The following is a 15361-nucleotide window of genomic DNA, read 5'->3' as shown; positions in this document are numbered from 1 at the left end:
ATGTCCCTGTTTGGATTGTAGAAGACGTGCAATGTTGTAATAGAAAAGTGAGTGTGCATATATGACAAGAATAGTCATTTAACAATTAATACTCTGTGATTTTTGTGCCTAAACCCCAAATCTTCTATATTTCAGTTGCTTCTGAAATGTTTCAAAATGATATCAGGGGGCGTCTGCTCCCTAGATAGCTCTCTTTCAAGGTATAGATAAATCAGTGTTCTCCTTATATCCATGGTGGCTAACTAACACTGGAATGTACTGACATGCTTGTCACCCAAAGGAAAGCTTGTCAAGGAAGTCCTTAGTCGCACCAACTGACTAAACTCCTCACACATAACATTATGAGACCAAAATAAGGCTAACCTTTTTATCCCTGCCTAGAAATACCTACTAAATAAAGCAACGATCGTAATAAGAATAAATAAATAATTAAATAAGTAAATGCCATTGTATATTATAATATGAAATATTGTTTAATATTAAAGTTTTACAAAAAAGACCATAATTAATAATTAAGAAAAAAATTATATATATATATATATATATATATATATATATATATATATATATATATATATATATATATATATATATATATATATATATATATATATAATTTTTAAAATAATTTTTTGGTTTAATATTTGAAGAAGAAAATCTAAATTTAAAAAGGAAAAAATATTTATTTTGTTCATAGATTTTGTTCATTTAATTATTTTTATTTATAGTATTTATATTAATTTATAGTAATTATTTATTATACATAATTAGTAATTAGTATAAATTAGTAATTTATAGTAGTTATATTATTTATTTATTTATTTATTTATTTATTTATTTATTTATTTATTTATTTATGTCCAGGATATGTATACTGTTGTGAATGGCAACCCTTGGTTTTATTCTTTATTTTAACTATAGATTTATTTAATTTTATATCATTTATAGCTTTAATTTTAGCTTTTGAGAAAAACACATGACAGTTTAAATGGCCTTATAAACGAGAGAAAATACAATAAATACAATGGCACAATAAATACAAATACTATTTCACCTCAAATTCAAGCTTTTTTTTTTTTAGAGGATTGCATCAGTGGAATTTGTTACGATGTTATGTTAGAGATTGTGTATCATTTAATTCATTTAAATATAATTTTAAGAAATGGCTTCTTTCAACATTGTGAACTCTAGGTTTTATTGCTATTGTTGTTTTGTAGTTTTGTTTATACTTTGAATTTGTATTTTTATTGGTATAGGCCTTTTACATCTGGCCAATGGCTCACAAATAAAAAACTCCTCTACCTGACTATGCAAAAGTCTTGTTGCATATCCAAGTTTTAAGAACATCAAATAATAACTTGACTTCTAGTTGATCGTTTAGTATCAGATGTGGCCTATAAGTTCCCTCTAGAGTATGCTTATTTTATTCTATTTTATTTATTTTAAAATCAAATATGATCATGCCTTAAGATTTAATTATTTAATCAGGACAGTAAGATCTGACTTTACTGAGACAAAAGTCTTGTTACTGAACATAAATAATGTCCAGTATAAAATATATAATATAAAGTCATGCTGCAGTGGCACCAGTATGAATATTGTGTCTGACTCCATCATGAGCTTGGAGGACTGCATCCACTGCAATGACTCAAATCACTGATTAATAAAGTCATCTGGAATGGCAAAGAAAGCCTTCTTTTAGGACTCACAGAGTCCATCAAGATACTTTGAATTCATCTTACCCCAGACATGCTCAATAATGTTCATGTCTGGTGACTGGGCTGGCCAATCCTGGAGCACCTTGACCTTTTTTGCTTTCAGGAGCTTTAATGTGGAGGCTGAAGTATGAGAAGGAGCGCTATCCTGCTGAAGAATTTGCCCTCTCCTGTGGTTTGTAACGTAATGGGCAGCACAAATGTTTTGATACCTCAGGCTGTTGATGTTGATCATACACTCTGCAGATCTTGCAAGCCCCCATACTGAATGTAAACCCAAACCAGGATTTTTCCTTCACCAAACTTGACTGATTTCCGTGAGAATCTTGGGTCCATGTGGGTTCCAGTAGGTCTTCTGCAGTATTACTGATGATTGAGATGCAGCTCAACAGATATTTAATGGGAAAAATCCCCCTTCTGCCACTTTTCCAAATGATCAACTAGAAGTCAAGTTATTATTTGTTGCTCTCACAACTGGGATGGACAGCATGACTTTTGTCAGGTAGTGTAGTCTTTGGGCTAGTACATTTACATTCTTGAACAATGTTAAATAATGTACACCGTAACTTATTGTGACTAAAAAACAAACAAACACACGGTTAGTCAAAAGTGAAAGAAATAAAAATGTCTCAAACCTGACCTCATGTTTCCCGTTTTCACCTTTTTTCCCCCAGAATGGAACGGATGTGCAATCATCTCGCTCCACGGCCACAAGAATCCCCATGTCAAAAGGTATGAAAACAGGGAAAGCAGTGTTAGGCCTGTCCACGAGCACACGCTCCGAGTCCATGAAAATTGAACTTAGGAAATCAGCAGTCTGCAGCTCTGCAGTCGGAGGAAAGAGCTGAGATTGGGAATTAATTAAGCACTACAGAACTGAGAGAAATCCTGCCATGTAAATCAAAGCAATCTCTGGCACTGGGCTCTCCATTTCGTGTTTTGTGGTAATAATGTAAATATTGTATGTCATGTACAGACATTCATGATTGGATCACACACACAGAGTGACTGATTTATGCACAGGCGTTTGTTCACTAACCCTTCATCATATTTATTTTGCTTCCATTCATCTTTTCACTAATGTGTCATTTTGTAAAAGTGCTTGTGGAGGTTTCCTTAATAATGTGTTGAATTAAATGCCACTAAATACATTTTGTGATTCCACTAAATAAATATTTGTTCTGAATTATTTATTTTTAGCCTTTTATTCATTGATTATTTATATATTTAAAGGTCCTATGAAAATAAAACAAAAAATAGATGTTAGTATCAGTGTTGTTCGTTTTAAGGACATCTATTTGTTGGTGTGCTCCAAAAACAGTGACAAAATTCACATTTAGAAGATATAAAACTGATATAAACATGTGACGCTTGTAGTTTGTCCCTTCCTTCTAAATCAGGGGTGTCTAAACCCGGTCCTGGAGGGCCAGTGTCCTGCAGATTTTAACTTCAACTTGACTCAACACACCTGCAAGGATGTTTTTAGAAAGCCTAAGAGCTTGATTAGCTGGCCTAGGTGTGTCTGATGGGGTGGAAACTAAACTTTGCAGGACACCAGCCCTCCAGGACCGAGTTTGGACTTGCCGGGTCTGAATGGATCCATGGTTCATTTCACATCACCTCATACTGCAGTTTCTCATCAACTCTTCTGACCAACCAAATCTGGAGTGACAAAGAAAGCTTTCTTGCAGGACTCCCAGAGTTCATCAAGATTCTTTGGTTTCAATGTCTTCTCCTTCATCTTCCCCCAGACATGCTTAATAATGTTCATCTCTGGGGACTGGGCTGGCCAATCCCGGAGCAAAAATATACCACCCTATCTGATAAGTCAAACATCGAATAACACTTCACAGGACCTTTAATGTTTTAGGCAATGCTTAAGGGGGAAGCTGCAGACAGGGTATTGTTTATTTCTTCATACAGTATATGTATTTTAGGTCAGGAAACCTCCATAATGTGTGAATAACATCTTAAACCATACAGATTTTAATAAAGCATGTTCGGCAGAGACAGTTTTAGATATCTAAGTTCTAACAGTGTAGGAGTTTGATAGTAATAATAGCATTATATAATGCTTTCTTTCAGTAACACAGTCTAGTACAATATGAATATATTAGGTTGTTTAAAAGATTTCATAAAATGAGCTAGGTTTAAAACAAGAAAACAAATTTACATATGGAAACTGGGTAAGAAAATGAACCTGAATTCAAAGTGAAATCTCATACAGCATAATTATTTTGAGGCAGTTTTAACCTTTAATGGATAGAACAGTGTACAGAATTGACAGGAAATAGTTAGGAGCAGAGAGAGGGGAAGGGTCGGCAAAGGACCTCGAGCCGGAAATCGAACTCAGGTCGCTTTAAGCACTAGGGTGCTATATGTAGGCACACTTAACCACCAGGCTATAGGTACTGACTCACACAGCATAATTGCAACCCAAGCTCATTCTGGAAATGTAGCCCTGCGGACGTTTCTGGAGACAGCGATTTACGTGGCCGGAGGTACGTTAGTTTATTTCGAGCGAACGCTGCGGGGCGGTGTGGCGCCGCTCCTCCTCTTTGCGCTCGCCGGCCGAAGGCTCGCCTCCGAGTGGAGGGCTTTCCCGTTGCAACCAGTTTGTCCACTTAGCTCACAGCGTTGCGTCGGCGGAGCGGAGGCCCTGGAGGAGGAGGAGCCGGGCGCGGGGACGACGACCGGGATCGAGTCCAGGGAACATCGGTTCCAGAAATCAGGTAAGATGAAAAACAGAATCCGAAAAATAAGGGCGAAAACGCGGTCGAAATCGAAGACGAGTCTTTTTTTTTTTTTTCTGGACGGCTTTTGCAAACCGTCGCTTGGGTTTACGGAAGTAGGAGGAGGAAGAGGAGGGCGGCCGAACCGGCGGCTTTTTGCACGAGAATAGTCGGGCGCAAACGGCGCGCGCTCCCGAGAGGCACCCGAGATGCGAAAAAGCACGCACAGCGTCCTCTCGCGGATCCGCGAAAACAAAAACTGCTCGAATACGTACCTCCCGGGACATATCTCGCGGTCCGCTGAAACGTCCGCGGGGCTACGTTTCCACAATGAGCCCAGGTTGCATAATTGTTTTTGTACTTAATTGTTTTTCTTAAAAAGATTGATCACTCAAAATAGGGCTGCTCTATAGGCTAATGGAATAGGCAATTGTGATAACGATATTTCTTAGGATGCGATATTTCCATGGAAAAATGCTGTTTTTAGCTATATTCTAAATCATTTATTTATTTAAAGATATTAAAATAAACAAGTAAAAGATACTTTTCAGATCTAATTAATTCTAAGACTGAATGACTGTGTAGAGGTGGAAACGTTTAGTCTTTAAAAAATACTGGGCTCTATTTTAATGATCTAAGCGCAAAGTCTAAAGCGCATGGTGCAAAAGAATTAAGGGTGTATCGGAATCCACTTTTGGTAGTTTAGGGACGGAAATATACAGTCTGCACCCTGGCACATGATCTAACAGGGTTGTGCTTATTCTATTAATGAGTTATGAGTGTGTTTTGAGCATAACTGTGCGTTCACACCAAAAGCGGTGAGAGCATCCAAGGTCGCTCTGGCCACCCTGGCGACAATGTTGTCTGCCTTCAGCTCCGGCGGCGAAAGCATCAGAATTTGATACATTGATCTCGTATGTAAAGGGGACGGTGCAGCATATTAGTTACATTCCTGCATAAAACAAGCTTTCTAGCATGAGAATGTTGCGCACTTTTTATCAAATTCATTTAAGAATGAAAGATCGAGTTGCATGTGGTGTGGCTTTGCTCCACTTAATTATCAAATATGTTCATATGTGTGAAATATCCTGAAGCAGCTATACTGTTTTGTACTGTCGCATGAGATTCACGCTTTTTTTTAAAAGATAAATATATATATAACATTAATGCACATCAGTAACTTGCCAGTAACTTATCTAATGCATGTTCCTGTAAGAAAACATTGTAAATAATTGAAAATCCGGCGACCGCAATCATCAAACCTTTGGAAAAAACTGTGGTCGGAACCAAAGTTCACAGGTCTGTGTTCTCTGAACTCCTATCAAGCGGTGGACTTCTTCATTCTGATTGCTTGCCGCCAAACCATGTCATAGCTCATTACTATAAAGTTGACTTGATTTCAACTCTATTCAATGCCCACACTGGCGAATACGCACCGCGCTGCTCCTCGCCGCTTTCATTGAAAATTAATGACTTCTGGCTACTTTGACGCTCTCACCGATTTTGGTGTGAATGTACGGTAAGGTGTATTAAACCAATCAGAGTCTCATCTTCCATTCCCGTTAAGAGTCAGTTGCGTCGTGCCATGGTGCATTTGCTATATACAAAGTGGACTTTGCAAGCGGAAAAACTGAATGCAAAAAATTAGGAATGTATACAGAATTAGAATTTAGAAATAGTGGGAAAACAGTTAAACAGAGCATCTGCAGCGCAATGATAAAGAACGAGCCTCCCCCATTTGGCCTCTATACTTTCTCTTTACTTTTACTCTTTACTCTTTACTTTCGTGGATAAGGAAACGGTGGAAACTTACTCCACTGAAGACATCCATTAGTCTACATGTTTATTTTCATTTTTTAAGTGCAAAGATTTGTTTAAAACTATTTCTAAATTCAGTTCTAAATTCCAGCAAAGTAATAAATGAACAATAATAACGAAGTGTGATCAAACAACCGAGTTATATCCAAACACACATCCTATTCTTATGCCCCATACAGTGATGCAGACGTCTCCAAAACCCAACAGGACAAATCTAAACTTATTTTGTAAAAACAAGTATAAATATGCATATAATAAATAATACTGCTAATAATAAAAACATATAACTTATTGTGCCGGGTGTAGTGCTCTTAGTCTTTAAAACACTAGAGTGAAAACCACAGCCGATATTCTGACTCTGATTGACTGTTGTCATCATTTCCCACGTTTAGTGTTTATTTTCAGCTCTGGGTTCACCTTTGGGTCACTCCAGCCAATAGCAGAACAGCAACTACTGGGGAGGCGGGGCTAATGATAGTACAGCCCCATCTGATTCTGATTGGTCAATAGATAAACAACCAAATGCATAAAATGTCTGCGATATGTATATTGCAATAATATTGCGATGACGATCATTTTCTGATATATTGCGCAGCCCAACCCAAAAATGAACATTTCCACTCAAGTGGTTCCAAATAATATATCCTGAAGAAGCATCCATTGAAGTCAAAAGACCTTTTATGCAGCAGCAGCATTCTTCAGTATATCTTCCTGGGTGTTTAACAGTAATAAGAAACTCAAACAGGTTTGGAAGTTGAGTAAATTATTACAGAACTTTTATTTTTGGACAAACTATTCCTTTATCATTTATTTTCCTTTAGCTTAGTCCCTTTATTAATGAGGGGTCGCCACAGCCGAATGAACCGCTAACTTATTCAGCATATGTTTTACACAGCGGATACCCTTCCAGCTGCAACCCAGTACTGGGAAACACCCATACACATTCATTTCCCCTATAGTGCATGTGTTTGGACTGTGGGGAAAACCGGAACACCAAGAGGAAACTTTCATTCACACACACTCACACTACAATTCAATTCACCCAAAGCGCATGTGTTTGGACTAGGGGAAACCCACGCCAACACGGGGAGAACATGCAAATTCCACACAGAAATGCCAACTGACCCAGCCGGGACTCGAACCAGCGACCTTCTTGCTGTGAGGCGACAGTGCTAACCAATGTGTCGCCTAAAATTACCTTAACATAACAAAAAAAATTATCATTTTCTATTCTCACAGGAGGCTGTACACATTTAGGGTACAACAGTTGTCCTTTGGGTAAATTTTGACCCACTAGCTATAAAACTATTTGACCAGACGGTGGACCAAATCATTAATATTGTAATGATTTTTGGCATAAAAGAAAAATGTATTATTGACTGTTCATAAGGTGGCACGGTGACTCAGTAGTTAGCACTGTGGCCTTACAGCAAGAAGGTCGTTGGTTCGAGTCCCGTCTGGGTCAGTTGGCATTTCTGTGTGGAGTTTGCATGTTCTCCCCGTGTTGGCGTGGGTTTCCCCCAGTCCAAACACATGCGCTATGGGTGAATTGAATTGTAGTGTATGAGTGTGTGTGAATGTGAGTGTGCATGGGTGTTTTCCAGTACTGGACTGCGGCTGGAAGGGCATCCGCTGTGTAAAACATATGCTGGAGTAGTTGATGGTTCATTCCACTGTGACGACCACTGAATAATGAACTAAGATGAAGGAAAATGAATGACATACTAACTGGTTTTGTGGTTCAGGGTCTTTAAATGTGCTTCCAATTCATCCAGGCATTATTAGACACGGGGAAATGAAAGTCAAGCATCTTTTGGAGCGAGTAAATGATGAGAGAGCTATTTATTTTTAGATGAACTGTGAATTAGTGTCACCATTGCAATGAGGCTTTTTAAAATCAATTAATTCCACTTCCACTGCCGCAGCCTGCTGTGGAAAAAATAACCGACTGCCCATTTTCTAATCCATCCATGCGTAATAACAGGCTTTGGCAGTTCGCTGATGACATCACTCATCATGAGATAAAGCATTCTGGAGAGTCCGTTCCCAGAAAACCGTCGTAAAACTGCTGGGATATTTCCACCCTCTGTGTGAACATGGCCATTTATGAGTGCTTAAAGTTGAATCAAATTAAAATTAAATTAAAAATTAAATCAAATCTAACTATATTGATTTTGTTAGCTCACATTGCTAGTTTTGTAGTGAACAGTTCATCTGTGCATGTCATTAGGTACAACCAATTGTTTACCCTTGTAATCTTTGACTGAAATCTGAAAATGCACTTCCTGTTTGTTTTCAAGTCTAATTCTCAGATTAGATCTGTCTGAGATATTGGGCGTGGCTAAAATACTTAACCACACCCCTCCAAGCAGTGTAGCCAACTAAGTGACTTTTCAGACCCCCCGAGCAACAAATCTAGCGACTTTTGTGTGTTACAGGAGATTTTTATAGACTCTCGTGTGTCCATACTAAATCGTTCCTGCTCTTCTCAACAAGCTGTGGGTGCCGTCGACCCCTCCCCTAAGCACCGACAGTCGGCTCAGTCGTCGTACAGCAGTCTCTCCCAACTGCAGCCCGAGAGCAGATCACTCCTCTGCGTATCGACGGAAATGATTTAGCACTGCAAGTGTGAGGTATTTCCTCTATACAGTCAAACCAATCTGCTTCTCCTTTGTCTTGAGAGGAGGGTAGCAGTGGTGGAAAGAGTACTGAAATATCATACTTAAGTAAAAGTACCATTACTTGCCTAAAAATGTAGTGTAAAAGTATCCGCTGTGAAAAGCTGATGCGTTTACATGTAGTTTGTGGATGTGTGTAAACGCAACATTCTGTAGTGCAGGGTTTTTCAAAGTTTAAGACAGTGGGCCTCCCTTTTGACACAACTTATCCATTGGCGCCCCCCTCCTCCCAAACACGCACGCACGCACGCACGCACGCACGCACACACACACACACACACACACACACACACACACACACACACACACACACACACACACAAAAATTCTGGAGGTTTTACTGCTACCTCATCATGCTTGGTTTCAAGGTGTCGTCGAAGTTTAGCGGGTCTCATGCTGTCATTAGCCAAAATATCTTGACAAACCACACATAAAGGTCGTGGTTCATCAGCTGGTCCTGTCCACGTAAATCCTAAACTCAAATCCTGATCATCATATCGTCGTCTTTTGGGTTTAAGCCCTGAACTTGAAGGCTTTGAATCGGGGAGTCTCAGAAACCGATCCATTGTATTAGCAGGCATATACCAGTATTAGCAGGCTTGCCAAACAGAAGTGAATTCACAGCTATGGCCTTCTGGGTAAAAAAGGTTTTCTTATTTTTGACGTATTTTTATTTTTTTTTAACTTTGTTTAATTAAAACGTTTAAAAATAACAAAAAATACATATAATAATTAAACTTCATAATTATATTTTTATTATATAATATTTTTTCCCGCGCCTCCCCTGACATGCTCTGGCGCCCCCCAGGGGAGGCGCGCCTCACACTTTGAAAACCCCTGCTGTAGTGCATGTAGTTATTGGCCAGCAGGCACACAATGTCATAGGACGTAATATTAGGTTAGATTTAGGTTGTGATGTCAAGTGACAAAAATTCAATGTCTAGCCAGCGTCTAAGTATAACGTTATTTTAATGTCCAATAACAACGTTAAATGACGTTGATATTTGGTTAATTTTAGGTTGTGTTAGAAAGTGACCAAAATCCAATGTCGAGCCAACATCTTTAACCAACCTATTGACGTCAAATACTGATATTGATTTTGGACGTCTTCTTGGACACTTTTAATGCTTCCAAACAGTTTGCTGCATTTATAAATCGCCCATGTCTTGAGGTAGTTCATTAAGATGCAATTTACCTTCTATGTGTGATTTGATTGGACAGGAATTACAGGACTGATTTTGTTAACCTCCATAGACAAGAATAAAGTAGTAACAGCAGGTAGAAGAAAAGTAGTGGAGTAAAAGTACCGATACAGCACTAAAAATGTACTGAAGTAAGAATAAAAGTACACAATTTAAAAACTAGTCAGTAAATTACAATTCCTGAGAAACAGTAATTAATTACAGTAGTTTGAGTATTTGAAATTAGTTACTCTACACCACTGGTGGGTAGAGTATCCAAAATCCATACTCAAGAAAAAGAACAAGTACTAATGGAACTTTTTACTCAGGTAAAAGTAAAAATCGTAAAAGTTACTTGAGTAAGAGTAAAAAAGTACCTGATGAAAGAACTATTCAAACTATTCTTGTTGACATCTTGGAGTGAAAACAGACTGAACTTGAGGCTGCGGCTGGTGATCTGGTCCGATAAACTCACTGTACAGACAGCGTGACCATCCTTCTCAGACCCGCAGGTGGCCATGGTGTGACTGCAGTATAAACTCGCACGTCCTCGACTTCAGCCATCATCCCAACATAAACGAGCGCGCTCTAAGCGAAAGGGGGAGACGCGTCTCTATAGGGGAATAGGGTATATGCCGAAGCATGCAAATAGGACTTTTGATTTGCCAGTAACCTTGGTTAAGCGCATCCGGCGAACTATATGGCAATGCAAAAACTGCCGCGTTTAAGGTTTGTTTTCTTTAAAAATCTCCACTGGCTGAGTGATATCCGATATAAAGTGGGTCTCAGATTGTACAAGAAGCACTGCATTAAATTACATTTTCCCCCGGCATGTCTTTATAATATGAGCATTTATTTTACCCCAGTATATTGAATGGAGCTTCTGCGCTAGCCTGCCGATTCTGACGGGCGAGTGCGAGTAAGCGGCTTTTTGTCTTGTTTTACGGTTGAGCAACAAAATGAATGCCAAAGTTTATTTAACTGAATGTATTTTAATGACATTACAACATCGATGCTGTAAAAGAAAGCGTATTAAATGGAAAAAAGTTCTCAATAACAGGTCACCGGACATTTATCAGTATAGGAAAAACACTAGCTCGGCATATACCCTATTAACAACCTAAGTCACACATGACGTCACACGGGTTCAACCATGCATACTGGTTGCAAAAAAAGACAGCTTGCAATAGTAAACATATTGTGTTGTGCAATAAGATGCCAAATTCGATTAAATTTTGCTTTTAATGCCAACCGCACACGTCTTATGATGGCACACAGCCATCAAAAGAGCTGAATGGAGTGAAGACCTAGTCAAAAATGCTGCAGTTCTCATGTTATATCAGTTAAGTTCACGCTATGCTGAATCATACACATTACTCATTTTTGATCGCAGCAATGATTTCAGCAAACACAGTTAAATATGGTGAATTAAATTGCTGACGCTGAATGCTTAGAATGTAATGTAAACATGTAAGTTCACATACCCTGCCATACAGGTACAGTTCGCTGTCAGAATGGAGTTGCTTTGCTTGTTGATGATTACTCAGGCCTTGTACAGCTCCATCTTCTTCCCTTGTCTTTGGCTTGGCAGAACCTCGGTTTTTAGCATGACATAGTTTTGAATCTGGTCATCATGGAAGATTATTTCTTGCACATGACCACACAGAACAACATTGAAGGCATCCAAAGACTTGTAGGCCTTTAACTTCTCTCTTGTAAAATCACTTGGAGTTTCAATGAGATTGTTATATATTTCGGTCTGGATGCTTGGCCTTTTCGTCTTATCCAATATCATTTGGGAGGGTGCTAGCGCAAATGGACCTGCCAGATGAATGTTGCTCACTTTACCGCTAATTTTGCTGAAGAACTGTGCTTTTCACTGGGTGACAAGCTGTTATAATACGCTGAAAGCATTATGTAAATAAAATATATAATATGTAATCAATAAAACTTATCTTTAATACAACAACAAACTCTGTACCGTATCAGATGTCATTCCCTCGCTGTAAATTTTTCTGCAACCTTGCTGCGTGCATATTGAATGTTTACAAACTGGTAATTTGTCTGTAGCAATCTCTCGCAACCCAACCTCTCCAATACGGCGCCTCACGATATTTACAAACAAGTTATATATAAATCATATTTATTACTTAATTTGACATTTGACATTTTTAAACGTACTCAAAAAGTACACATCACCCAGCAATTTTACTCAAGTAAATGTAGCGAAGTAAATGTAATTCGTTACTACCCACCCCTGTTTGTCTTATATTTAACAATTTAAATTTAACAATTCTTTTCTTGTTCACAATCACAGCATTTCAGTGACAGTTTCGGAACTTGTCTGAGTTTATTACGTTTGAGAAATTATGCCAAATTCACTACACATCTGTACTGATATACTGTATTCAAACAGCAATAAATTTAGTTAAATTGACATGCGTATATAAAGCGTAGTGCAAAAATAAATACCCTTTTATTAACCATAGGCTGTAAAACAAACAGAAATGGTAGAACGTGATGACGTCAGTAATATGCAAATTGACGTATGACATAATTTAGCGACTTTGCATTGAAAATAGTTGGCAACACCGCCTCCAATTGTCAGTTTTAACAACAAACAGAATTGGTGAGGAGCAGGAGTCTGTTAGATTTTAATAACTCTCCCCAAACCCTTTATCCCCAAATCTTTCTGAATGAAATGCCTACTTTACTACATCCAATCAGCTTGCAGTAGAAAAAACAAGCCCCACCCACTGTATTCTCATTTAATCTGCTTGCTAAGTGGTGACGTATAAAATACAGTTTCTGGGTCTAAGCCGTTACTCAATTTAATTGAGAAAAAAATTGTTTATGACCACTTTTTAGTCATATCACACATTAAAGTGACTTTTATATCAAATCATAGTGTACATGACAGTCTCTAAACTTGCTGCATCTCAAATACCACATATGAACAACTGGCCATTGGATATTAGGCATGGTTATACATTGCAATCGTGATTTTCGAAAGTATTACATTGCTTCGTAAACATTTATTATAACCATTTGTTTAGCCTCCTCACACAGTTTGATAGAGTTGATTTGCGTGACGTCAGACTGAAAAGTGCACATTCCGTTTCTCAACGAACTGTCACAATACGAAAAAATAAATGGTCGCAGCTTTTGGTTCACTTGGACTTTAAAGTGAACGTGAATCTTTCCATCTAATAAGTTGTGGTTTTTTTTCCAGCTCATTTTTCTTGTTTTCATCCACAGAGAATGTTGTCCTCCATGTGAATCGAGAGCCGCGCTGAAAAGGCTGCGTTTTGGATGATTTCCGTATAATATGCCTGACTGAAGGGTCTCTACACCTGCCCTGCATTCAAACGCACCCATAAAACCAGGCGCAAGTCCAGTTCAAGCAGGAGGATCTGTCGTGCGGCGGCACAGATGAAGCACGCATGCACCGATTATTCCAACGCAATCTCATGGCAATTCGTAACATTTTGATTTTGTGGATAATTCGTATGAATTCGTACGATCTAATTCATACAATTTTGTACGATTTGCTCATCACCCAATGACAGTTGTCGCACATTTTCATACAACTGAACTTGTATGAATTTGTACGATTTAGCCACTAAACTGACAAAGCGTAAAATACTTACGTTTCCTCGTGAGATCAGGCTGGATTACTCCAGGGAATCAAACAGCAGATCGATGAGTGAAGCATATGGGATGCTTCGGTCAGTGAAGCATGTGGAGAAAAATGAAACAATTGAACAGTGTAGAGCATATAATAAAGAGAGACATGCTGGAAATAAAGATAAATACAGATGGAAAAAAGATGACATTAGAACTAATATTAGGCAATAGAATGTATAATAATAAAAATAAAAATTTTCAAAGACACAGGAAATTTAAGCAGAATATATATATTTTTTCTCTTTTCCTGTCTCGTTGTCACTCCACTCTCCAGCACAGTTGGTGGTAATGCGTCTAAAATTTGCAACCCAGGCTCATTGTGATTGCGTCTCCCTATTTACATTTCTGGAAAGAGTAAAATATATCCCTGGAGGTATGTTTTTTTTGGCAGTTTTTGTTTTCGCGAATCCACCAGAAGCCGATGTGTTCGCTTTTTCAGATCTAAAATTTCTCTCGCAAGTGCCATTCGCGTCTGCTGTTCCCACATAAATCCAACAGAGGCTGCAGTCGACTGACTGACAGAATGACTAATCGATCCCCCCACCTTCCTCTTTCCCCAAACCCAATCAATAGTGTTTTCTAAAGCACCGATTGACCCGCCCACCCCTAAACCCAACCGATAGTGTTTTCAAAAGCAATCCAGAAAAAGGAAAGCCCTTGGCTAATTTTACCATGCTTTCAGGTTTTACCCCTTTCTCACCTTGTTATTTACTTGTTTATATATTTTTTTGGCTTCTGTTCTTGTCTTATCTTGCTTTCTGGAACCGTTCTTCACCAGACTCGAACCACGTTGTCATGGTCAACTACTTTTTGCATCTCAAGTCCGCCAGCGTACATGTCGAGCTACTGGGCAAACGTAACAGTGGGAAAGCCGTCCTTATGAAGGTAAGCGGTCAGTTGGTAGCACGAAAATGATTTGCGTCATACTGACCCGTATCGTTCGTTTTAAAGATGAAATGCAGCCATACGTAGCTCTGGCTACATAATTCATGATCTCCAGAAATATATGTAGGGCTACTTTTTCAAAGTGAGCCTGTGTTGCAACGTTGGCTTGCCTATTGCCACTAAACATCAGAAAAAGAAGCATACAGGTTGCTGCTACTGGTAAAGAAAGTTTGAGTGAAAGAAGACAAACAGCACACTAGAAGTTAAGCCATGCGAAAAGAGGTGTGTTGTAAGAGTAAATGTTTCACCCCAGTCTATATTAAATCATTAAATATATCTACATTCTTATTTTGAACAATTTATCAGTTTGTACTGTTTTGAAATGCATCTAAATGTTTTCATTTTGTTAACTTCTATTTCTTTGTGCACAATTACAAAATAAGAGCCCTTCAAAGAAACTTACAGCTGTGTTTCTGGATTTAAAAAACTGACTGATTCCACAGGCCAGACTCACCTCAACTTGATAGCTCACCTTGTCGCTCTCTCTTTTCAGATATGTCTAAATTATAAAATAAAAGCACCCTAAATCCTCTGTATTATTATTCTTATTTATTATTACTTATTTACTGTCTGTCTGTCTACCATGTCTGTCTTTCTGCTTGTCT

The 15361-nt window shown here is 38.4% G+C and overlaps 2 protein-coding genes across 12 annotated transcripts in view; one reads left to right on the top strand and one right to left on the bottom strand.

Annotated features, from left to right (window-relative positions):
- The window catches only part of filip1b (filamin A interacting protein 1b), a 97416-nt gene extending 82128 nt beyond the window's left edge, over positions 1–15288 (top strand). For 6 of the 11 annotated variants that reach the window (XM_073933750.1, XM_073933749.1, XM_073933751.1 and 3 more), the window contains one exon: positions 2390–2901. In XM_073933750.1, the coding sequence (XP_073789851.1) occupies positions 2390–2563 (174 nt within the window). In that variant the 3' untranslated portion in view covers positions 2564–2901. Of the gene's footprint in view, positions 1–135; positions 201–2389; positions 2902–13382 lie in introns of those variants that run through there. The other 5 variants (XM_073933754.1, XM_073933755.1, XM_073933758.1 and 2 more) reach the window with 3 other exon arrangements.
- Positions 1–15361, bottom strand: part of LOC141379466 (uncharacterized) — a 275167-nt gene that overhangs the window by 23371 nt on the left and 236435 nt on the right. The window lies entirely within an intron of this gene.

This window comes from Danio rerio, chromosome 20 (assembly GCF_049306965.1).
Source record: "Danio rerio strain Tuebingen ecotype United States chromosome 20, GRCz12tu, whole genome shotgun sequence".
In the NCBI taxonomy this organism is placed as follows: Eukaryota; Metazoa; Chordata; class Actinopteri; order Cypriniformes; family Danionidae; genus Danio; species Danio rerio.
This window is presented reverse-complemented; position numbering and strand designations above follow the sequence as displayed.